The following is a 26,346-nucleotide window of genomic DNA, read 5'->3' as shown; positions in this document are numbered from 1 at the left end:
GCAATCAAAGCCCGGACAATGCATTCCAGTGGAGAACAAGCTGCAGCTTAAACTCACCCATGATCACTTATAGTGAGTACTAAGACAGAGACCCAACAACGTGACGCTCTACAAGCACTGCAAATTGAAAATGGCTTATCACAAGTACGACTGCTACGCGCAGGCACTTGAAGAAAAAGCATCCAAGAGTGCTTTGTCAAGACTGCAGCAACCGCAAGACACAGTATTGTTTACTTTGTGTCCTCATCCAAGCACGGTACATTACGATTATAAACACGAGAAACCCTTCTGTTAGTAGCAGACGCGTTAAAATTGATTTCGAGAAAATGGCCTAAATGAACGACTGTTGGTAGAGGATGTAAATCATTTCTGTTATTTCCCTTGCCCGCAGATTATTTTAACTGCACATTACTCCGACTAATGAAATTAATCTATGTCATAACAATTCGGTTATGACAACAATTAAGCCAAGCATCCGAGTAAAAAAATGTAAAAATAAATCAAGGAGAGGGCTGCTGTAACGTAAAGTAATTCAATTAATCAATGTGTCACAGCAATACTTTTGAATTTCAGGTCCAGTACTTTTCTAATTAGGCGTCCTATTTATTAGGGCTAATATAATAGTATTATTATTAATGTCCTAACAGGGCAGGTAGTGAAATTAGGTGAAGATTAAATAACTGACATGCAGTATTCAGGTGGGGAAATACATATTAACCTTTGGAACAACTGTTATATTAATTGACTTATTAAAAAATAATCATTAGATTAATTTTAAAAAAGTGTAATTATTAAGTGCTGCCCCAGAGTATATTATATTCACATGCATGAAAAGCAGTGGTCAAATGTATATTTGGTATATGGCACTGCTTAACAATTTCCTAGTTATTAGTTATGCAATTTTGCAAATCTTGCAAAATTCCGCTTAAACCTTAAATTCTCCTACTGCCTGTTCCTCAGTGACATACATGCAAATAGATGAACTTTTCTATTTAGAGTAAGGGATGGATGCTATTTGCAACTAAACTGTATACAGACTGAGATATGCATGCGTGACAGCGTGCACACATGCCAGTTCTACAGTAGGTGAGAGTATGTTTGTGGTATGCGTAGTGCAGTCACACACGGCCGGGGCCACGGCAACTGAATAAACACAACCACCCCCATCCCCGCCTCCACCACCATGGCAACTACCGTTACCTATCTTCCCTCAAAGTTCATGTAAATAAGCTTTAAGCACCAAACCTATAGTTCAAAATTTAATCATCATTGATTTCTAGTGTAATATGTATGACGGGCTTAAAATTTAAAATACCTGGATGCGTTAAAAGCATTTCTTAAAGCAACACTGAGACAAATCACTGACAGATCTCTAACTCAGTTGGGAAAAAAAAGAGCAAACCAAACATCTAAATGGACAAAGGAGGGAAAAAAATCTAATCATATCCGATGACTGATAGCACTTATGATGAGGATGGGGGGGTTAAAATATCCGGCGGTGAAGTGGTGCGTTCCCATTACGGCATCTCTCCATCTCTGAAAATGGCTTCATTAACAGGCCTGTGCCGAGAGCTCCCTCGCCGAGCGTACGAACGCGCAGTACCCCGAGGGTCCACCGGAAAGGCTGAGGTGAAGTCCATTAACACCCGACAGCTTGTTTTTTGACCACTAAATAAAACAAGATACTTTTTCTCTGTCTGCAGTATAAATAGCCTTTAGCTTAGGGGCTGGAGAGCACGAAAACTCTCCACTCGAAGTAGAAAATTAAACCCATTGATTTAGTGGTGTTGATCTGGAGGAAAGTGAAGATGTAAAAACCCATACGAAGAGCAAGGTCACGCAATATTCAGAAGCCCGTGGACCTGAGAAACAGCTTCTTATCAAAATTTATAGAGGGTAGCCAAGCGAGGCTCTTTTGTTATTCATTAGAAGCAATTTAACAGCCAATCTTTGTTCAGTATAACTCCCGCTGTGGGCCTAATCAGAGCACAATTGAGTTTAATGTACTAAAGACAACTGATGTTTTTCCTACTACGTCATTCATTGTATCTTTTTCTGGATGAGCGTGTCAACTAAATGGCCTAAAGAGATGTAAATGTCTGTATCTTAGCAGCGGTAAGGGGAAATGGGTGTGATTAAAAAAAAAAACCCTGTTCCCTGCCATATCTCATGACCTGTCTTGCTTTTCTGGCATACATTCTGACCCCTCAGGCAACCAGAGCCGGCTACCTCGAAGCCCATGACATAGGTCTTAATTTCCCAGCACTTACACTCCAGTCATGTGTCATTTGATGAAACACAACACCCCAGTTACCATTATTCGTCTGGATACAGGATCCTCTGGAATGTATCGGATTCCTGCCTCAGGGGGTATGCACCTCGGAAACATGGTCCTACCTCCACCAGCTACTCTCTCTTCCACCCTCCTCCCCCAACCCCCTCCGCTTTCCATTCAGTAAAATTCCACCAGAGGCCTGCTTGATTCGCACTGCCTCATCGCCGATCAGCCTAGTACGCATCACAATAGAGGAATAGTTCATTGTATTGAGGGCAGTTTTCCTCCTTTGCGTCACACTGCCAGCTAAAGAGTAAACACCACGCTGAACTCTACCTTTTGTGCAACCAAAGTTGAAGCCAGGTCACACTGCCATCTGTGCATGAAAGCAGGTCCCGGAGCTCATAATGAAATTCAAATAGAAAAAAAACTATTTTGTGCTCTGGTGCAACAAGGGTCACAACATATCTCCCCTCCCCAGAGAGCAACAGTTATACCATGCGGTACTTGGGCTGGTAGTACGGAGTATCTCTGAGTCACTGGCCTGCGTAATTCAGTCTAGGGAATTATGACAGTGGAAAATCATTTCCCCGGGCCGGGGATGGGAGGCCATGGCTAATCGTTCAGTAATCTGATCTGCCTGCATACTGTAGCATTCAGCTAGCCTAGCCAGCCACTCGCACATGTGGACACCCCTACTGCCTGCCAACTGTCTGGATGGACGCTAGCGCCATTCAAAGACAACTCTCCAGGTTTTCCCGAGGATTACAGATGATATCGGATCATTTGCTAATACTCAGTTGTGCTGCGCTGTCTGAAATGTATTTACTTTGCTCCTGCTCTCCAATACGCCTCATGGTAGCCCAGCCTAAGCCCAAAAATGCCACCTCCACATTCCGGGACAGAAAAGACACTTAAACGCAATCTACTTTTTAGAGGCTACAGTGTTGCAATCTGCCTCTCGAACTCTGGCTTATTAATCCAAAAGCTTCATTTTAATGAGGAAACATCTGACTTTGTCTGTCAGACAGCAGGCTCTAGCTGGGTTTATGTCCAATTGCAGATTCCAGTATCTTGTGGCGCTAGTGGTGTTGTAGTAATATGTGAATAAAAACCATAGGGAGCAGCTCTGTGGCACAAAGCAGTGCTTATAACCAGCAGAGAAGGTTGAGGGTTGTTGGGGGGGAGTTGAGTTTGGAAAGATGCCTGGCTTTGGCCTCACACTAAAGAGAGGTCTGCCCCCCACACACAGAGTGGAGCTACAAGGAGCAGTGACATGGAAAAATACAAGCGCTGGCAAGTTGTTGGGCCCTGCAGCTCCCAACAATTACTGCGCATAGCTTTAAATGTGATGATAGTTACTGCATACAATTAAATTTACATCCGCCTCTACAAGGAGATAAGCAACGACGAAGGGCTGGAGCCTCTGATCGACAGCCGATCTCCCTCTGTTCCCTGTTAAAACCTTAAAATCTACAATGACATACTGCCTGTGATCATCCCTCATTCTGATAAACGCTCAAGACGCGCCTCGGTGACGCGATCTGTCATACAGCATCATACCCGCGCTATTTTATCAACCTGCGTGTATGTGTGTGTGTGTGCATGTAGGCATTGTAGCCCTGCTGCGCTGTTTCACAGGTATATCTAAGTGAAAAGATGTTGATATATGATCAAATGGATGCGGCAGCAGTGGCAGCCTTCATCAGCTGAAAGCGCTAGATCACAGCATGGTTGGCAGCCAGTGGGAGCAGTCAGATGGAGGGTTAGAACAACCAGACAAACAGTTGGCACGGATAAATAGAACACAACTTAGGATCCGGCTTTCCACAAAATTTTGACAAACAAATGACAGCAACCTCACTCCTTAAAAAAATATAATCTGCAAATGGAATAAGCCCCACTTTTTTTCCTCTCTCTCTCTCCACAGATGCAGGGTGGGACATTTGATAAACAACACATGGCTTGGGAATAGCAAAAAAGGAAAAGAAAAAAAAGTGAAGCAATGGTCAAATGAATCTCTTGACACATAAAATCAGCAGGGCGCTGCTTTTCACTTGTAAAAATTTGCTCTGCAGCTGAGGCGAAATGCAGGGAAAGTCCTTGTGACTTTGCCAAATACATTCTGAGCGTGAGTCACTGTTCTTTAGTAATCTCTTAGTCACTTGAGGTGCACACTTCCATGCTCCAACGCCCCAAGGCAACAGATTTCAGGCAGGTCTGGACTGCCTACCCCCCTTCTTTTCTTAAGTGTTTATAGTTTTTAACGGATGCGGTGCTTGGTGGAGGCATGCATTTGCTCTATTTTACGCCAGACAAGAGCAACAAAGCAGGCGCACAGAGAGAAGACACAAATCGTATCTGAGCCTTCCTTCTGTGCATGGCTGGAGCCCTTTTACAACAACCACCAAGCTACATGTAAACATATCAGAACCGGGTGCCTTTCTCGTGCATTTGAAAATGTCCCACTTTCTCAGAATACAAAAAACCCTCATCTGGTTAATAATTTGACCTAATCAGCTTCACATTATTAGTTGTAAACAGTTAGTAAATTAGAAAAATCAATAAACAAACACCAGCATTTAGATGACTCCTACAGGTATCTGATACATCCCATAATAACAGCTTTTTACAAGCAAGTTTCAAGAAAAAATATGATCACCTAAATCAAATGAAGTCATATTAAAGCACTAGTTACACTCCCGTGCTAATCTTTTGTCCACCTCTGCCACGCGCAGCAGACACTCGCATAAATCTGTGTTTTTATTTTACGCACACTATCATTCGCCTTTTTAACCACAGCACTGTAACAGGTCTGCTGTTAACACTGCGGCCGGATAGCGCAAACTTATGGGAGGGCGATAATTTCCTAACACCGTGCACACTGAGCCACAAAGTTGCAGAAAGCAGTTCTGCTCGGTGCCGAGCTGTGCCGTCGGGTCCCCCTCGATAAAGGAATTCCCGTGAAAATCACGGAGCGGCTCTATCCTGAGCACAAACTTCCACCCGACCCGCTCCACGACAATAACGTTAGCCCCTCGATCTCCGCTGCTACGTGGACGAGCGTGAAATCTGTGCCGAGGGGCCGCCACCATAATAACAACGCCGGGGCTTTATGTTCCCAGCTAGTGGGCAGAGAGAGAAAGAGAAGGAGATCAGGCCGGAAAAAAAAACTGGCCTCATCTCCGTCTGCGCCAGACAACTAGCCTGGCCTGGGGAGACCGAGCGACGAGGCTTTCGGTCGCCTACCAAATACAAGCAAAAACACCGCGACGCTCCGTGCGGTCGTGTCGATTTCCACTCACCTTGTCCGTGGGTGACGACGCACGGATGTTGTGCACACGAGGCCGGCCGGGTTGAATGTGGTGATTTAAGCGCGCCGGGCTCACGTCGTCTCGGTTTGCTGTCGGCCGTGATGTGGAAGCGGGCAGAGCGGACTCGGCTGGGAGAAATCGGGAAATGTGAGAAAGACCCTCTCTTCTGCAGCTCTGTGCACAGGCAGTAGCCCATAACTGTCGTCAGGAGGCGCCAGCGCGGCGCATTTTTCCTCCCTCTGATATGCGCATGCATGCATGCAAGCTACAGAACTCCTCAAAGAAATCACTGTGCGATCTTGTTCCTGCAGGAGATTACTGCGGGAGCGTCCCTGATCGACAATGCGGAGACTATTTGTCTTCTTGTGCTTCCACGTTTGTCGAAAACTATTAAAATTGCACTTAAAAGTTTTTGATATTTTTTTTAGGGAAAGGGGTAGTTGAGGGAAAGCAATGCTATGCGCAACAAGGAGCCAACATTTAGGTCATTTAACCGGTTTTGCATCAGTCTCTGTTTCCTTATAAGAATCACTTACACAATGTTGAGTCATAGTGGCTTTATCACTGCATTACTACAGTTATCCTTTCACACTACAGTATTTTCATTATCTTGTGAAGGATATGTCTAATAGAATACTTGTAATTGCAACCATATTCTTGGTGATGCTTAATAATACAAAACATTTCACAGCAAACATCAATATCTTTGAATCATCTGCAATAAAACTGGTGACGACGGTCCATAATAGCCTAAATAACAACCAACTGTCTGTCATGTCATGTGCCAAACAGATTCACACAGTATCAAGGCGATGATTTCTTGAAGCAGCTCTGTAACACGAAGCATCTGAGATGCGGCAGCACACCTACACGTCCTCTGACCTTGTGACTCTTGCAGTTTGTGATTTTAATTACAGGCCGGTTAATCCGAGACAAAGCCTTCCTTCAAAACAACTTTGGCTCACGTGATCAAGGAGAAAGGGTCAGAAAACTCATTAGGACAAAAGGGCTGTGCCCAAAAGGTTTGCTTTGTTGTGCTATAGGGCAAGAGACTGCCTGTTCACCCCATTTGAAGAAAAGCAACAGGACAAGGCCAGTGGAAATTTCCATCTGCTCCCCTATTATGTAAATATGATTACTCAAACCCTCAATCATTAACAAATGGAGCCACCTATCTGATAGAATTCAACCAGTTTATACTTGAAATCCTAAATCTAAGTAAGACATCAAAAGAAAAAGGACAACATGGGGTTTTTCCACTTGGAGGTGGCCATAAAGAATCCCAGGCGCTTCATCTTGACTTGCTAAAGGGCAGCTGCATGCTGCCAGTGCTCCAGACCTCCATCTAATCCCTGCCCTCTGACTCCACAACCTCTCTGACCTTAAATAAACATTAGGGACTTAGTTGCCATCTGTAATCTTCAACATCCTTTGGCCCACTAATTGGAGTTTCACACCGCAAAGACACCCTGACCTGAATCAGAGCAGGTGGATAGACAAACTATGTGTGCGTGTGTGTGTGTGTGTGTGTGTGTGTGTGTGTGTCGAGGACACAATTGGCTTACACAAGCTCTCACACATCAGCCAAGCAGTCTGTCTGTCTCCTGTTTTTCTCTGTCTCCGGAAATAGCACTTTGCAGCCTTTGTTTACAACAAATATCTCTATATCAGCACCTCAGTTAAGCAAGTAAAGCATTAAAGTCATTCTAAACCTCCCCACAGGCTGTAAGCGATATCATATTAGGTCACTGATTTTTTAAGACATACTCAAAAAACACCAGTTGCGTTTTCTGTTTTTGGGGTAAATTAATATTATACACCTTCACAATTGACAGTTCGTGTCATAGAGCCAAAGGGAAAAGCACACAACAAAAACACACTCAGGTTTACACCCAAGGTGCAGATGGACGAGTCGGGGTTAGTATTTCTACTATACTCACAGTTATTCTCTGATATTTACGTTCCCATTTTATTTTATCGTAAACCTGATAGTTTCTTGAAATAGAGCGACATCCTTAGGTGAAACGTGGCTATCTGGCCCGCGGTGCATTGTGGGCTTTTGTAGTCTCGCAGACTACACAAGGTTCCCACATCCCGCTAAACTAAACATATCTTCAAACTGACTCCTGATAGAACACATCCTAGACTTAAACCTAAAAGTAAAAACAGTAGTCACTTTAAAATGTGTCGCTTTTCGCCCAGTGTAGAGCGAGGTTTGCAGGGTTGCCAGTTCTGCAGTTTTCCCGGAATTGGGCTACAGTTAAAATGCTGCATATTACCAGGGTAAAAATTATTGGTTAAGCAGACACATTTCGAATGAACTTACATGTACATCTATAAATACAAATTCATTTTTGAAATGAAACAATTCATACATGAATATGCAGTTACATACATGTTTACAAATCCCAGCGAACTGGTTCTAGTTCACATGTCATCCACTTACAGGTACTCTCTGCCAGCCGCTGCCTGTACCGCTACCAGCGTTGGCTGATGTGGGCGCCAGTTTTGATTGGCTACTGGGGTGGTTTTTCACGCACAGACCTGGCAACCCTTTCCGGTTGATCCACAGTCTGCAAAATGGCGACTTCCCTAGGCTCCAACACTTACAACAGACAGAACTGGGAAGACGCGGTACGTTTTATTGGGGTTATATGTTGCCGAGTGGTTTCAATGATTGAAGCACATTATGTTAAGTTACATTTCACGAGTTAATATAATCGCGAAACACGCTAGCTTTTTATTAAACTATTCCGTTTTCTTGATAGTTAGCCTTCCGCTAGCTAGCGGTAGCTAGTTGTAGAAGCGTGGCTGCTAGCTTCGTTAGCTCACCTGTGTACATTATTGCTTTCGATATTTTACATTAGTTCATGAAACATACCTTTTTCCACCGGATCCAACGAGACCATATTATAGATTGTAGTAAAAACGACAGTGACTGAGCTCACAGCTATCATTGCTAACGTAACCTAACCCTGCGCTGTGTGATAGTTAACTGGCTGCACCTATAAGGCCAGCACTAGCAGGCTAACAATGTTAAAACGATGGTAGGCGGGTGAAAGTTTCCTTATATAAATGAATATAAGGAACCGAAAAAAGCCACATCATCCTGGGTGGCACCGGTCTAAGTGACACTGAAAAAACAAACCTCCTTGTTAAGCAGGTTTGACAGCGGTGTTGGGAAAATATTAGAGAAAATTTAGTCTAAAAATAAAGTCTTTACACTACTGGGTAAATTCAACAGCGACTGATTGTTATATAAGGTCACAAACAGACCAGTTCTTAGTTGCTTATAAAGGAAACAAAAAACGTGTTTGTGACCTACCTAAACATTATTTACCCTATAAGGCAACAACTCAGTTTCCCTTATTGAGCTATGACACCACAGGGCATTTATCCAATGTTGGTTTTGTTAAGATACTAGACTATAAACTTTGCAACCCTAGATTATGTAGATGACACTTCAGCCATAAGATCTGCCTATATTTAGATGTTTGGCTGATGCTGTCTGTGAGACGGATTAGGGCAAGGCCGTTTTCAGCACCCAGCACTTGGACTGAAACAGCATCCTTTAACAGATGGCAAAATAGGTCCCATAGCGCTTCTTGTATTCAGTCTTACCTGTACGTGTGCCAAGGTGCTCACAGCAGAAGGTGAAGCAGAGATGGGGAGCCAAGTTGGATAACTTAATTCAAGGGATTGTTGGATGAACACAAGATTATAGTGCTTGATTTTCATGGTGGTTCTTTCTCCTCAGGATTTTCCGATTTTGTGTCAGACATGTTTAGGAGAAAATCCTTACATTCGTATGGTGAGTGAGCATCCCTGTGTCTTCATAGCAAATTCAAAACTATTTGCTTGCAGTGTTAATACCAGCAAATGTGCAAGTCCAAATATGGTCATGCTTTGTTTTACAGACCAAGGAAAAATATGGGAAAGAATGCAAGGTATGTTTTTTTTTTCTTTAACTGTTTAAATTGTACATATTTAGCCCACATTGTACAGGCCTTTTTGATGCATGTACAATGACAATAAAGGGCTATTTTGTTCTAATACGTCGCTCTCCGCCTATCAGATCTGTGCTCGGCCCTTTACCGTGTTCCGATGGTGTCCAGGAACACGTATGCGTTTCAAGAAGACAGAAGTCTGTCAGACCTGCAGTAAAATGAAAAATGTTTGTCAGACATGTCTGCTGGACCTGGAGTATGGTGAGTCTCTCAGATCGGCTCCTCTGCGTTTTGTCACTGTGCAGATTTCATGAGCCCCTCATTTATGTAGTTCTGAGCGTAACCCTCCTGTCGTATCTTGTGTTTGACAGGTTTGCCTATCCAAGTCCGAGACACTGGACTCTCCGTTAAAGATGAGGTTCCTCGGTCAGATGTGAATAAAGAGTACTACACACAGAACATGGAGAGAGAGGTAAAAAAAAAAAAACAAAAGAAGCTTTTCTCATGACTGCAGTATGATTTTTTTTTTTTTTGGGTTTGTTTGTTTTTTTAAAGTTGTTATGCTTGCACAATGTCTGATCCAGTGTTTTTTTAAGCAAACATAAGAGAGATTTTCCATCCATCATGCCTCTCTGGACTTTTTTGTTTACAGATAGCCAATTCTGATGGCACTCGGCCAGTGGGCCAGCTTGGTAAGGCTCCAAGTTCTAGTGATATGTTGCTGAAGTTGGCTCGGACCACTCCATATTACAAGAGGAACCGGCCACACATCTGCTCCTTCTGGGTGAAGGGAGAGTGTAAGAGAGGGGAGGAATGTCCCTACAGGTGAGTGCCATGATGCTAGTCTCCATGGAGCTGATTCTTTCTTTTGATATCAGCTCACATATATTAAGACATCTCTATGGGTTAGTTGAAGTGTCATATTATATTTATTGTTTTTCGGTTGCCCTCTTTACACAGGCACGAGAAGCCCACAGATCCTGATGACCCTCTAGCAGACCAAAACATAAAGGATCGTTACTATGGCATCAATGACCCAGTGGCTGACAAGTTGCTAAAGCGGGCTTCAACTATGCCCCGACTGGACCCACCAGAGGACAAATCCATCACCACTCTCTACATCGGGGGGTTGGGAGACACTGTTACAGATGGAGACCTCAAGTAAGCATTTCTGCTTCATAATGACCTCTTTTACAGCTTGCTGTGATAATTTATTGTTATGCCTCGATGCCCGGGACAGCCATGGCTGGAGGCATTGTGTTTTTGGCTGTCTGTTCATCCATCTGTTCCATTCCTATCTTATCTCTCTCATCACTATTTAAATCAGGCACAAACAAAGATGAGCTGGTTAGAATAATACAAAATACAAATGTCTAATTATACTAAAATGATCATAGCGTATGTATCTTTGTATGCTCCTTATCGCCTCCAACACAAGTGCACCAATCTTGATGAAACTTTGTATAAACATTGCCTAGGGCACTGTGAGTGCCAACATTTATATGGCCTATAGGAATATTTTATAGAAATCCCACAGTTGTTTATTGTTGTACATTTGACAGTTCAATTGAGCGGTGCAGTGTCAGAATAGAATGTTGTCACAATATAATGTATCATAGCATTACACTGTAATGATCGTAGCATATGTACGTTTGTTCCTTCTCCGCGATGCATAGCAAGGGCGTTTGCCAGTAATACAAAATGAGGATGGGATGTTCTACGAGAGCAATTTGCTGACTGTTACTCAAAGAACTAAGTCAGGAAAAGAAGAAGAAATTGTGGTCATATGTCACGTTTGGTCAGATTCTAAATTGGTAACACTAATCTTTCGTGCCTGCCTAATAAACTCTTCTAAAGCTTCCGCTACATGTATTATTAGGCTAGACAGCTGTTGTTGCCAGCTAGAGGGTTACAGCCACAAGCGGATATTGTTATTTCTACTTTGTAAATTTCACTGTGTTGCAATATTTTTATTTCACTATTTTGTGTATGATGATCTCTTATCTGTGTCATTGCAGGAGTCACTTCTACCAGTTTGGTGAAATCCGAACCATTACCATAGTCCAAAGGCAGCAGTGCGCTTTCATCCAGTTTGCCACGCGGCAGTCGGCTGAAACGGCTGCTGAAAAGTCATTCAACAAACTCATTATTAACGGACGAAGACTCACCGTCAAGTGGGGAAGGTAAGAATCCGATCAAAAGTTAAACATTGTCCAGCTTTGTGAATATTAAGAGCAACACCAGAAGGTACTGAATCCATTAAAGGGGGCTCATAACAATGTGCATTACAAAGCATCATTTTGCAGTCTGATTTATAAGCTTAACTCCCATAAACCCCCATCAAGTATAGCCATTTAGGTGAAGATGTAAACTTTAAAAGTGATAATTTGCCATGTTTAAAGGTAACGCCCTGACATAATGCTCGACTCAAAATGGAAATGTAAAAAGAGTTGAATCAAATTATGCCAGGCAGGAGGCTTAAAATTGTTTCTCCTCGATGGTGAATGTTGCAGTGTCATTAGTCATTGTCTGACTTGTGCTGTGTGCCCATTTAGGTCCCAGGCAGCAAGAGGAAAGGAGGGAATCAAAGATGGTGTCAGTGAGATGGGTACCAGACTTGATCCTGTGCCTGGACTGCCTGGAGGTGAGTCTGGGAAAGTTGGAGTGTGTCTGTGTGTGTGCATGCTTCAGGGTTGGTGCTGTCTGAAAGTTGAAGAACATTTAGACTTGGTCTTGCGGCGCTGAGTATTTGTGGTAGATGTGTATGGGCAAGATTTCAGCTGTGCTTTATTCAGGATTGAAAATGTTGCTTATTTATCTTATACTGAGCTATTCGGTTCATCATCTGTCCCACACCAGTCATTTTAGCTTTTCTCCCTTAAACCTTCAGTTCTGTACTGTCAGTGGTGGGGAATAGAGTCACTGCAGAGGGGAAAAAAGCTGAGTGAATGTGACTTTTGGAGTAAAGCAAAGAGTCTGCCGTTCCTTTTTTCAGTGTTTCAAGGTAGTTGCACTCTAGAGCACAAATAAGATTGTGTGCAACTCCACACAACCTTGGAAGAAGGTGCCACATTTGCAGATTTCATGTGAATCCAAGTGGAACGGACACTTCATCTGCTGTGACTGTGTATGTACTGCAGCTCAGGTTCAGCTGTCAGACACAGCGAGCAGAGGAGAAAGAGGGCTGTTGCATGCTGTTTGATGTCTGCATCTAAGTCTTATTTGTTGTTTTACAAACTCTAAATTAATATAAAATCTGTGCATGTAGAGTTGGGCTAATTTGGCAAAATCGGACATAAAAAACATCTTGCTGCCCTGTTGCCATTTCCTGTTTAGTTTCTAAAACTTTGCTCTTTTTTGCACTAGCTCTGCCCCCACCGCCAGCTCTAGATGAAGAGCCTCCTGCCAACTACTTCAACCTTGACCCCAGCTCCTCTCCTGCTGTCATGAACATTGCATTACCCCCACCTCCAGGCATCAATCCACCTCCTCCAGGTAAAATTATGACTTATTAATGTGTATTTTATAGTATAGTTTATGAAAATAAAATTTTAAAAAGCCATCAGTCTTGGTTTAGTCACTTGCATAGTTGTACACAGTTTGTAATTGTAGATACTTAGCATGTTTATTTCCTTTGCTCCCTTAGGCTTTGGCCCTCCAATGTTTCACCACATGGGTCCCATGGCCCCGCCTATGCCCCCTCCAATGAGCATGAGACCTCCAGGTCAAATCCACTACCCCTCTCAGGATCCTCAGCGCATGGGTGCCCATGCTGCACACGGAGCACGTCATGGCGATTAGCGGTCGGAGGGAAGTCGTGCTGTTATTAGATGTCGCTCTTCTCCTTGTGTTCAACCTGGTCAGGACACATTGCAAACTAGCGGTGAACCCAAAGACAACGTCTGGGAGCAGGACATCGCATAGAAAACAGTTGGGTTTTTTTGTTATGTTTTTTTTTAAAATACTCCACCTGCAGAGCAGTGAATGATGTGAAGAAGCACCACCTGTGTCTGGAGAGACGACAACCAGGATCTTGCAAGTTGTCAAAAAGTAGCCAAAACGGCATCTGAACACCGGAGCTTAACGTTTTAAAAGACTTTAAACACAAGAGCGCTGACCACACGGGTTTCAAAGCCTCCTGTGGTAGGAACCATTGTGTGTATATATAAAATGTTTTTCCTTAGGTTAAACTTGTATTTGTCACATTGTGTGTAGTATAACATGCAGTTAGATTCTGTTAATTTCAGTTGACTTTTTTTATTTGACATCATCTGAGTGTCCCACAGCATAATGACTTACTTTATTGTAAGGCTTTCTTTGAATATTGTTTTCATTTGTCATTAAAACGGCTAACTTTTTCCATCCATCGTCTCTGTGTGCATTATTCATCATTACTTGTATAACAGCGTATGGCAGCTTCTGATTAATAGAGAAGATGTAAAGCTGCAGAGTGAAGGGAAAGGAGAGGGCAGGCAGACATTGAGACATTGATGGGATCAGATACTGCTCGAGGTGACAAACAGGAACAATAGGTAGGACTGATCAGCCTGTGGCAGCATTGTCCTGGACTTGACTGAGTGTGTAATGAACTTGGGAGTTCGCCTCAGCTCACCAATCCACTCAGCAGTAGAAAACCACTTTGTATATCATGCAGGAGTACTTTTTTTCTTCTTCTCCCCTGCGGTGCTTTAGGATTAACAGAGGGTGCGTCTTTGTAGGAGGAGAGGAGCGAGCATAGGCCAGAGTTTCAGTCTTTAGCTTCTTTTAGTCTGTCAGCTTCTCTTCATAGTTCATTAGATTCAGGGCAGTAATCGGGTCCCCATCCCCTGGGTGCTCTGTTGAAGTTGGGGCGACGGCACATGCGGTCCAGAGCGATGCCAGGAAGTTGCTGGGATTCTACAGCCTCAAAGCTGATCACCGGGATCACCCGTTTGCTTGCCACAGCGCCCCCAAATGGCATTGGAGATCTGAGAAACAAAGAAGAGTCCTTAGTGGTTAAGTAAACACTTTATGGTGGAACATTACCAGAAGTGTTAGCTTACACTCCTTCCCATAAAGCGGGTGTCTTTCACATGATACCTAATATGAATTTGGATGTCCCTGCTCTCAACAGAAGGCTCTTTTAATGGTTAAAAAAAAAATAAAACCCTACCAGGCATTGGGGGTGAACTTGACCTCCTTTACTCACACTGCTGCTCTCACTGTTAGAGTTCAGATTTAATTAAGCCTTCATAATAACTGTAAGTGTGTAAAAAGATCCTTCCACAGTGGCTTCAGTTTCAACCTGGCTGTCAGAATTTATTTATCTGACAGCTTCAAGTGAGTAAAGCCAGTTTGTCTTTCATATATTCTCCGTTTGTCCGTCTGCCCAAGCGTAACCTTTGTCCTGCCCTCGCTTGTGTGATGCAATTCCTTGTGTGCCATGAGAAACGTGATTCTCTTTCGTGTGCTGGTTTGTCCTGTGGGGCCATTTAAAAGCTTGCAACCCCTCAGTAGATCGTTTTTCAAGAGCCAGTGTTCAAAATAGCCATCACAGATACGTCACTCCTAAGGAAGTGCAAGCCAGACACTGGATTAATTTTCAAACCATGGAAACATGGAGCGGAGCCGAGGGGAAGATATGATAGTGATGGATAAGGTGGTGAGGTCATCTGTGGGACTATTTGTAGAACTGTGGGCTTCTAACAGACTAAGATTCACCACTTTTTGATTTATTTGGTGTGAAAGGGCAGATTTACCTGTTGAAGCACCTGTAGTTGGAAGGCTGTAGTCTTTGTGGGGGCTGGGGCAGCTGAGTATTGAGGGTGTTCAGGAGCTCCTCATTGTCTCCCAAAGCTTCCATCCATGGTGAACAGTAGGATTTGGGGATTACCGTTGTGTTGAACTTCTCACGAGGAATTTCCTTCAGAGGGCCGGAATACCCTGACATGAGCAAAAATGTAGTATCAGCAGCTAAAAATAGCACACCGCTTTGGGCAAAGAGAAAAGTTTGACTTCAGTTTTGAGTGTGTGCTAAATTCTATGTAAATGAGCTCAACTAAAAAAACTCAAAACCCACTAGATAAAAATCATAAAAGCTCTCCTTATTAAAGCAGACACAGATCTAATATGAATATGTTTGATATCACCCCTGTCAATAGGAAATAGGAACTACAGTAATTAGATCTCAGTGTGAATCCCTGATAATAAACAGTGCTTATCTCACTGTCAGTCAGAGTGTAAGCGGTGCCTTCTGTTGGGGCAAATACACAACAGCACTCAGCAAAGATGCTCACACTTAATTGCTTTCTACAAACTGCCAACTCTCCTGGCACCAACAACAATAAAACAAATCCATGTGCCCGATGCCTTTCCAAAACAAAGGTGAGCACTTGCAAAACCAGAGTGTGCTACAATGACCATGCATTGCTCAAGCGTTTCCTCTATCCAGGCACTGGCATTGCAACGAGCAAGTCTCATGGCTTGTGCTTTTGGCAGTCCTTGGCAATCCTTTCATTGTCGTGTATTACCTGGAGCCAGGACATCAGGACTGCCCTTCTTTGCTACAGTCTTCTGAAGGTTCATGACCAGGCTGTGCTTACCAGGGATGGAGAAAGCCTGGCTCTCTTTTCCTGCCTGCACCTCTTGGATGACTTGCTGGGTAGGAATGGGCTCCGCATGAACCTAGGAAAGATACTGGGTTAATTTACTTATTACTTTCCTAACAAGGTTCTTTGTTGTCATGTTGATATTGCAGTAATTCTTCATGATGTGAGGTAGAGTGGCCTCTTGCTGTACTACAAATACACTGCACAAGGGCCAAGAAAATGCTTTTTTGCTATTAATCGTAACTGTTTGATCCATCTAGCACACTAAGCTGTTACAAGAGAGCATACACATGAGAAACAGTTTCCTAATCTCTCACTTTCTTACATTACTGGTGTTGGCAGCACTCTCTACTGTGAATCTCTCAGCCCTCTTCTGTCTCTCCTGAAACATGCGAGAACCCCGATTAGAGAGAAGGTTGAGCTCCTCCATCATCACGTCTTTTGGAACGCTGATCTTCTTCCCCAGGTTCAGACCTTGTGCAAAACACGATACACAAAGAGATCCTCACGTTTTAAAAACTGATTACACGTGGCATTTTTTAAGTTACAGGTCATCCTACAGAAAATGATTTGCTTCAAGATTTTGTGCAGTGAGGCAGCGTGGATTTGACCCTCCATAAATACTTTTAGCTGTTGGTGCTAATTAATGATGGCAGCAACTTGCAGACATTTGGAAGGAGAAGGGCAGTAACAACAGGCTATTAAGGACCTTTGGCAAATCATAAAGTCCCCTCTGGTCCTCTTATTTCTGTCAACATTAAACAGCTGAGAGGGACTTATATATAAAAGTAAAAGCATGGGAAGCCTCACTTAGTTGGTATCCTCAGAGCTTTTGCTCAGGGTCTCTTCTTGTGTGATATCCCGGCACTGTGGAGGGTCTCAAATAGCCTCAAGGTGATGTCAAGAGGTGTGTAATGTCTGTTGTGGTCCAAGGTTGCATGGGTAACCGGGCATATAAATAGGCTCTTTGGATGAAAGACTTGTGTAAGAGCGGCTCTCTTACTTGCACATGATAAGTGTTCGGGGAGGTTTGGGCATGTGCCATCCTGGAGGAGCTGTCTTTGATCAGCTTGTGTAAAATTCAGTGGTGAGAGTCACATTTTGCTGAGTTTAGGAGATGTAGTTTCAAAGCGTAGCTGGCGGCCAAAACTGGAAAACAAACAGTGCAAATGGGATGGTCCCCGCTGGAATGTGCAGAGAATTTCAACAGCACTTTGGCCTTCCGGGGATTTCGGTATACTACAGTTCATTTCTCTCCAGGCAGTGGGCTAGCATTTGCTGATGTTTGGCTCAGTTCAATCTATTGGTTCCAGATATGCTATATGTCACATGGGACATGGGCTTATATCCACACAAGTTATTTTATGGAATATGAGGAACTGTGATCCTGCATGAGGAAGTTAGAGTAGAAGAGAAGTATGTGAGGGTGATACAGGACCTGCATGAGAACAGTGAGAGCTTGGTGAAATGTGTGGTAGGAGTGACAGAAGGATTCAAGGTGGTAGTGGGATTACTTTCAGCCCCTTCTTGTTTGCAATGATTGATGGACGGGCTGACAAATGAGATCAGACACAAGTTTTTGTGGACTATGGTGATTGCAGAAGACATTATGATCTGTAGTGAGAATAACAAACAGATGGGAGAGAGCCTGGAGATGTGGAGGTATGCTCTGGAGAGAAGAGGAATGAAAGTCAGTAGAAGCAAGACAGAAATCATGAGTGTGAATGAGAGGGATAGAGGTGGAAAGGTGAAGATGCAAGGAGTGTATGCAGTAAAGGTGGATGAGTTTAAATATCTGGGGTGATGCAAAGCGATGGACAGTGCACAAGAGAGGTGAAGAAGAGAGTGCAGACAGGGTGGAGTGGGTGGAGATGAGTGTTAGGGGTGGATTTGTGACAGAAGGGAAAGCGAAGGTTTTTAAGATGGTAGTGAGACCTGCTATGAGGTATGGTTTGGAGATGGTGTCTCTGACAAAAAGACAGAAGGTGGTGCTGAAGATGTTAAGACTTTCGTTGGGAGTGACCAGGATGTACAAGATTAGAAATGAGTTGTGTAGAAGAGGGATAGTGAATAAATGATGCTGAATATAGAGGCACGAGGGAAAAAAAACACAGAGAAGATGGATGTAGTGAAGGAGGACATGCAGAGAGCCTCTGTGAGAGATAATGGGATAAAGGTAGATGATCTAAAGGGACCAACTAAAAGAAGAAGTAGACCAACATGCATAACTGCACTGAAACTAATATGCAAATGTTTTGTACACATATGTCAGTTCTATTTCCTGATGTCCTGACATAGGCAGTAATAAAACAAAGCATCTAAAATACACTTACCTCCCCTGACTTCCTTAGACAGACCCTTAGTTTGCAACATCCTCTGCTTAGTCATGTGATTCACGTCTGACTGCATCATCATTCACAGCTTCCTCTAGGGAACACATACATTTTCATCATCAGTATAAGGGCTAATGTGTAATTTTTCCCATATAACATAAACACAGAATCTTTTTAACTCTAAATAATTTTTACTGCTTCTGATTTAGTGACATTTTATAATTAGATATTTTTATATCACTGATGTTGACAAAACTTAGCTATGCCACCACTCACCCATATGCCACAAATCCTTAGCAATGCAACCCAGTACTTAAAGAAAAATGTTTGGATTCTGTGTAAAATGTAAGAAATACAGATTGCAAAAAATTACAAAAGATCAAAAACCAATTTCTTAAACGAGAAACTTAAGATTAATCCATACTGAATATGTTGCGTAGAGAATTATCTTTTGGTCAGATGAATTATAAACAACTTCTTTCACAAATTCTCTGACTATCCAGCTTAGAGCTGGAAAGCACCTACCTGCTATGTGCAGAGACTATCCATATTATGCAAATCTGGAGAGTCACCGGAACAACATATAGTTGGGTTCATAAATATTTGGACAATGACACAATGCTTGTAGCCTTGTCTCTGTACACCAGAATAGATTTGAAATCACACAGTCAAGATGTGATTGAAGTGCAAGTGTTAAACTTTAATTCAAGGGGTTCTATAAAAGTATGGCATTAACTTTCAAGGAATCGCAGCCAATTTTATAAACAGTCCTCAAAAATAATTGGACAAAGTAACATACATACAAATATGAGGATTGTCTATTTTAAGAAAGTACCATTTGTACCGATTTGGCTACTTCTAAAGTTTTTGCTGTCTCTTTGATAGATTTATTCCGATTTTTCAGCCCGATGAAGGCCTCCGTCTCCTGCACTGACATCACTTTGGACCTGACAATATAATCACAGTGAAAAGCTGCTAAATGTAACTTCAACACTTGGAATCAGTTTCAGATCTTTAATATTTAATTTGCCACAGAATAACAACAGGGACAGGCCTCACCTGGTCAAGAACCTGCTTGTAAATCAAAGTCCAATTACTTATGATCCTCTGAAAATGTGGGACTGTGTTTAAAAACGCCTGTGATTCCCAAAGAGTTCATGTATTTTTTTAAACCCCTCAAATTAAAGGCTAAAGGCTACACTATAGTCACATGACTGTCTGATCATAAATCCACTGTGGTGGTGCACAGAGACAAAATTATGAAAAGAGAAGGTCTTAATTATTTTACTAAAACTAAACCATATTCATAAGATCATGACTGTAAAGTTAAAGACTCTGGGCTCTAAACTTGGGTGCCTGCAGCCCGGGCCTGTCAGTCACTGAGAGCATTTGGTGCACCATGAAACCCAAATTATGACAAGGGAGACCGCAAACCGTTAAGTAGCTGAAATCGTATATCAAGTGAGTACAAGAAAATAATAAACTTGGTCAATAAAGTCCTCAAACCCTTACAGGCTGTCGCCTGGAGAAAAGTAAAAAAACAAACAAACAACCAAAAAAACCCAGTATAAAAACAGTATAAAAACAGTTTTTGTCAAAACAAAGTTAAAAATTAATAAAATCATGTCAGTGTTTACATTTAATCTGCACTCATTTCACACACATATAGTCAATGATGATTTGCACTGCATCATCATACTCTTTTTTAAAAAGGTGGCCCAACTTTCTTCGAAAAAAATTTATATTCTGCAGATTTTTTTTTTTTTTGGTACACACGTACTTCGGTCATGCGTTATAACCTCATGGGTCTAAACAAAACGGGCAGATTACTTCTTTACGATGAAAATAAAAATATTCACTTAGCTGTTCAGTCATGCTTCTGATAAACAGTCATTTATGAATCCAGTGTCTTATGTCACTCCTTGTTTGGATCATACAAAGGTCTGCACTCCCCTTATTTTAGTCCTTACCTGCTTCTCTTGCTTCTGCTGCCTGCCTGTTTGCCGGGTGTTGGAGCTGGTTGGGGTGTTTGTGTGGTTTGTTCTTTTACTGTTGCTGGGATGCTTCCACGCTCCACTCTGACACTCCTCAGCACAGAGGGAGCAGTCTGTATAAAACTCATCCCAAGATGCCTCCAGTGCTTACCTCACTGAGTTTATTTTAGCAGAGGGGTAAGAGGGCGAGGATGGATCGAGGGAGTATTTGAGGAGGAGGGGTGGCACTAGCGATTTAGGGAAAGGGACGAGCACAAAGATTTACATCCTGACCTCAAGCTTCTGTGATGATAAAAATCGGATCCCTTCAGCGTGTGTGTTTGATGACAGCAGCTGTCCAGACACTTGCGCACTGAGGCCAAGCACCCAGCCTCCCCTGTTGCAAACTTGGACACTAGAACGCGGTTTTGGAGAAAGAGCTTTAGGACTGACCCGAGGTTGTGACTCTGAATGTAGTTTGGTTGTTCTTTGAGTTTCTAAAGGTGGGAGACCTTTAGCTGAGTTATTCGGCTGTGTAAATGATCACAGTAAGCAACCATGCAATACTTTTACTATCTGGATTTAATTTATTTGTTGGTTTACTGCAGAGAAACTCCAATAGTGACTTCTGCATAAATACTTTTTGTGTTGCACAATGCGTAATGACCTTTAACTTTATTTTTGGATGCCCTTTTTGAACTAAAGTTAATTTTATCATGCAGTTTTTCTTCCCCCCACAAATTGATTCATTGAGCTCAGCAGGAGTCTGGAGGGGGGGAAAACCATTTTCTTTATCCCTGCTGAGATTGGATATCGATTTCGCACCTGCCCTGCTCCACAATACCACTATCTCCCAGTGGGAAGCCTCCCGGCCTGAAAGAAAATGTGAAGTCATCCCGAGTCACAGAAAATCAGCTGCAAACAAACAATAAAAGCTGAAGAGTTTCTGCCCATTAAAGGTTTATTTAAGAGTGTTTGTTTAGTAGAAAAAGCAATTTTTTAAAGAAAAAAATCCCATGAAGGTTTAAACATTAAAAGAAAAAATAAATCTGCTTTGTGTGGTTCAGTCACATGTCGGGAACAGTGAAAACAGTTCATAACTCAAGTCTACTCTGAGGTAGATAAAGGAATAAATAAATAACACACACATACACATTCAGATTTTGTGCATTGATAATTTTATTGCAAACAAGAGGATGACAAAATGAAGGCAGAAGTTTCTCAAATTGGTCTCATCTGTGTTCGAGAGGCTTCTTCCGCAGGGAGTTTGTGTCACATCGAGAGGTGCACAGCCACCAGGCACTGACAGCTGACACAAGAACAAAAGAGTCCCATTCAGACTTAAGGGTTTGTGCAATTAGGGCGCCTTTAAAATCGTTTGCCCCGCTGGCCTTCAGATGAATCCTTATTGGCAGAGTGAAGAGCTGGAGAAAGCAAAAGCAGCAGTATAAGTACACGTCTTTTTATAGCTTCCCGCTAAAAGCTAAATGCATTAATATTCAGCTTGCAGCGCTGAAAAAGTCATCATTCTGAACTTTTCTTATCGCTTGCAGGTGCCTTGGGGAGGACTGTTGCAAGTCAATCAGCTGGGGAGGCGTCTTGCTATATAGTGCTAGTCAGTCTGAGCTTCAATCCAGTGAGAAATAATGCATGGGCTTCTGTGTGAGAGTCATGACTTCATCAAGGAGTCGTACGGAGACGATGTGTGGAAGCTGGTCAGAGAGAGCAGATGTCAGGTGGGTATACTGGCTAATAATATATTTGAGGTCTGTAGCGTGTGACTGCATCCAAGTCAACATGATAGCACTTTTATTCATCGCTCTGTCACTTTTGTCTGAAAAGTCATAGTCAACAGGCCAGAACAGCTTCTTTGTCTAAGTCAGAGCGTTTGCAATTGCAGGTCTATATTGAGAGTTTTATTCCCCGGATTGCAAAGGCAGCATGTGGAGTGACAGCAACACCCCATAAGGAGCTGATGAACTCCTGGGGTGTCTGCTTCCTGGGTTTTGTTGAGAAATATGGTTATGACAGGATCCTTGAGGTGAGAAAAGATACAGATTACAAAACTGTCACGGCTGTTGAGTGTTATGGTGTGTTCTGCTAGTGGGTGTTACATGAGGGTAATACCATTCAGCTTCTTCCATATCCAGAGGATATCGGTGGGTTTGGAATAGCTTGTGTAACTGCAATAAAGGACTAATAACACTTAGATATAGCTGGGGGACTAAAACGTGGACTGTAAATGAAAGATATTCAGAGATAAGATGAAATAACATCAGACTGGATTATTTTTAAGATGGATGAAATATTCTGCATTAAGCATCTCAAATGACTTTGTCCCTGTATGATTACTATATTAAAAAAGTCAGAGTAACATGTCACTAAAGGTGTAATTTCTCTGTAATTAAATTGCATTTCACTGTATTTGATCAGTTCTTTAGATTTTTCCCCACCTTATGGTAGAGATGTAGTAGGGATTTAGAACAGTGATGGTGAAAGAAAGAAAAAAAAGTTAGGTTTTGTTTCATCATTTTACGATTATTTAGGGATGCAACTTTGATGATTTGTTTTTTCTTGTAAGGTGGTGAGCGAGAACAATCCTCAGCGGGTTTATATTCATATGATAAAGGGACAATCCATCATGCACATCAACATAGTCAAGATTAAATAAAGATAAAAAATAAAGATGTAAAAAGGCAAAATTAATCTAGTCCATAATACGGCCTGTGCTCTGAGAATTACAGCTTACTTATGATGTACGATGAGGAAATATTGTTTTTCAGCAAAATTACCATGAAATTATACATCACTTAAAACAACCTAGACTGTACTTAAATGTAATTACACTTTAATTTGTTTCCTGAAAAACCTGACATGTCACCCCCTTATTCTAGTGTACCTACCTTAAAGTATTTGTAGGTAAATATAATTACATTGAAATTTTAAATAAAATACAATGAATTTCCAGTTACTTACAAAGGGATTACATGCTTTGTTGCAGGGCACATTATAAAGGGTTTCCAAAGTCATTGTCTCTCCATCCAAGTGCTGTGCCGACACATACGTGACTTTGTCAATGGCCTTGATAACTTTCACGAATACCTGCTACCCCAAGGTGCAGCCTCTGACCTTCTTCTGCCAGGAGGAGGAGTGACCCTCCACTACAGGTCTGCTACAGCAGGGGTGGGGAGGTGGTCGGGGATTGACTGCAGCGGTGGACTGGGGCAGAGAGGAGACATAACAACAGACATAAAAGCTGAAGTAGAGACAAGGAAAAGCTGCGTGGTTAATCTCTTTAGAAAGACATTAGATTTTCTTTGTCTGTAAGCGATAGGGAACTTTGCTAGGGGTCAGCTGAGGTAGATGTGGAAACAATTTTATGACACTGACATCCATGTGGAGGTGCTCTGTGAGCAGATGATTGGGGACTACTCCCATGTTACCATGAGGTGTGGAAACAGAAAAAAACATAGAAGATCAAGTGGTGGGAAGAACTCTTTATTTTCATTTATTGCAACTGGATACTTTTTTTTCTGCATGTATTTTTGAAGCGACAGTTAAGATATAACATAAAAACATGAAATCAGTGGTTACCAAATCCTTTCGGCTCATGCCCCGCTGCCTTTTTCTAAAGTTAAGATCTTCATGCTTCTTTCAACACAGTTTTTTGAAAACTTAACTTTAAACTTTTAAAAGAAGCACTCATCTGCATCACTACACAGGCTGAACTTTGATAACTCAGCCTACCGGCACATCATGAAAGAGGATGAGGAAAAGCAGAAAATCTTTCCCATTACCTCTGACTTCTTCTTTGAGGTCTTCCCCTTTAACAGACAGGTAATTATTTTAAATTGCCCCCTCTTTATATAACCCCTGGCAGTCTGGAATGAAATGAAGACACACTCACTGATCCTTTAAATGATTTAGGACATGGTGGTGCAAAATGTTGGCTCGAGCCTGGCTACAGTCTGGCTACAGTCTTCCGTGATCTGGATGGAAAGAAGATCAATGAAACCTTCTTGGTGGCTCGCCCCCTTGTGGAGTTCACCTGGAACATGGTGAGAAATTTTAGACGGCAACAATGTTCATGTTAACAGCAAATAAAGTTCAGACTAGACACTAGTTAGATTACAATGTAGTCTTTAAAATATGAGCTATTCAGAATACTGATCTAGTATTGTGTAAACAGATAATCTCCAATCCCAAAAATCTGTTTCAGATCATATCCAAGGAGCTAGCGAAGCGAGAGGAACCATCAAACCAAGACCGGAAGCTTGTAAACAGTCACAGGGATGTGTGTCTGATTTAGAGGACTTGTGGTTTAATCAGATACATTGTAGTCAGACACAAAATAGTGCCTGGCTATTTAAATTTCATTCTTTTAAAGAAGTGTGCAGTTAAACTGTTAAACTGTCTGTTCTGGTGCAAGGGAATGAATATTTCACCTAGAGTGGAATCAAAATGTTTGAGGTCCTGCAGTTGCAAAAATTCAACTCTTTGATGTTTTCATTTGACTGAATTTATTTACCTGATCCAAGTGTAAAACACGTTCATGAGTCCCAGTGCTTCAGCTTGTTTATCCGCAGATTCTGACTATGAAAATGTCAGCTGCTCTGCTGACGTACATGTGGAGATCATGGCCTACCAGTCTGTCATCGGAGATGATTATAAAGGTCAAGTCCTCTCTGTAACGTATGGCGAGACTCGTTGGGTTCTTCAAAATATTTATATATATTTTCAATACCTCTTTCTTTTCTTTTCAACATGAAACTGGAGCCAGCAGAAAGTTTCTGAAGTCCAAAGGCAGCCCAGACAAAAAAGCTGAGACAGAGTCAGGCAAGCTTTCTCTCAGTTAGCGCTTCCTATGCCAAGCTGTTGTATCCAGCTTCACTCTGAACACACAGATATGAGGGTATTATCTGTTTTCATCAAACTGCCATCAAGAAAATGAATAAAACTACTTCCCCAAATGTCAAACTACTCTTTTAAAAAATGCTAAATCCATTAAGATGACATTGTTATCACAGTGTGCAAACCATTATCCCCCGCTGAAATGTACTGCTGAGTATCTACAGTTAAAATCTAACCTAAAACACCTCTCTGAATATTTGCCTTCTCACCGTTTGATTGCCCCTCTTTTAGGCGGTAACAGTGCTAATGCAATGGAGAGCTGGGGTGATGGGAGCTGCTGCCTCAAACTAAAAGGACAAATGAGATACATGCCAGAGTGGGAGTCCATCATCTTCCTGGGAACCCCTGTATAAAGCCTCACGTTCACCCCCAAAGACACACACATGCACACACACACACACACCTACACACACACACCTACACACACACAGAAAGAGAACTTTATTAAAAGGCTGCAGTTGAAAAGTAAAACATTCTAAAAAGCAGCAAGAGCTAAAGTGAATTACGAGCGAGAAATAAAAGCCTGGGCAGTGAATCAAATCAGGGGCCCATTCTAACAGCACTTACCATGCATGAAATGAGCTGCTAATTAGCTTGTAATCAGACAGTGCAGCTCTTGTGAGCCTAATGGGAACCCATTTGCAACTGAGAGTGTTTTCCACTGAGTACATTACAAAAACATCTCCCTCCTCTTCTAAAACATTTTGTTTTGCAAGCAAAATGCCCTTATCCCTGTATTGACAAAGCTAGTGAAATATCAAATGCCACACCACACTGCTTACATTATTAATGTTGCAGGAAACTGAAAAAAATAAAAATAATAATGCATCCCATGATCACAGTTTTTAAATCCTACAATTTTATAAGTAATGATAGTATAATTTGATTTTATTACACATAACTACCACTATCATTGCTAATTTATGTATTTTTCCACCTCCACTGTCTTTCACTGCATATGGAGGTTGGAGAGCCTCAATGCGATGTTTAAGACCGGCTTGTACAT

General features: G+C 42.0%; 2 protein-coding genes and 1 pseudogene across 2 annotated transcripts in view; 1 reads left to right on the top strand and 2 right to left on the bottom strand.

Annotated features, from left to right (window-relative positions):
- Window positions 1-5,846, bottom strand: part of LOC134640561 (bifunctional heparan sulfate N-deacetylase/N-sulfotransferase 1-like) — a 46,274-nt gene extending 40,428 nt beyond the window's left edge. Inside the window, exon 1 of the mRNA XM_063492467.1 lies at window positions 5,581-5,846. The gene's annotated coding sequence lies outside the window, so the exon portion shown is untranslated. The remainder of the gene's footprint in view (window positions 1-5,580) is intronic.
- Window positions 5,847-8,142: 2,296 nt separating this feature from the next.
- On the top strand, window positions 8,143-13,900 carry rbm22 (RNA binding motif protein 22). The gene is made up of 11 exons (XM_063492480.1): window positions 8,143-8,223; window positions 9,347-9,400; window positions 9,507-9,536; window positions 9,665-9,797; window positions 9,908-10,008; window positions 10,189-10,361; window positions 10,497-10,697; window positions 11,555-11,719; window positions 12,092-12,180; window positions 12,903-13,031; window positions 13,183-13,900. Exons 1-11 carry the CDS (start codon window positions 8,170-8,172, stop codon window positions 13,335-13,337), a joined length of 1,284 nt encoding a protein of 427 aa, XP_063348550.1. The 5' UTR covers window positions 8,143-8,169; the 3' UTR covers window positions 13,338-13,900.
- Window positions 13,901-14,319: 419 nt separating this feature from the next.
- Window positions 14,320-18,532, bottom strand: LOC134635366 (myozenin-2-like; annotated as a pseudogene).
- Between the last annotated feature and the right edge of the window lie 7,814 nt (window positions 18,533-26,346).

The sequence above is a fragment of the Pelmatolapia mariae genome, linkage group LG2 (genome assembly GCF_036321145.2).
Source record: "Pelmatolapia mariae isolate MD_Pm_ZW linkage group LG2, Pm_UMD_F_2, whole genome shotgun sequence".
Lineage (NCBI taxonomy): Eukaryota > Metazoa > Chordata > Actinopteri > Cichliformes > Cichlidae > Pelmatolapia > Pelmatolapia mariae.
Note: the sequence above shows the minus strand (reverse complement) of the source record. Positions and strands in the feature narration are given on the sequence as shown.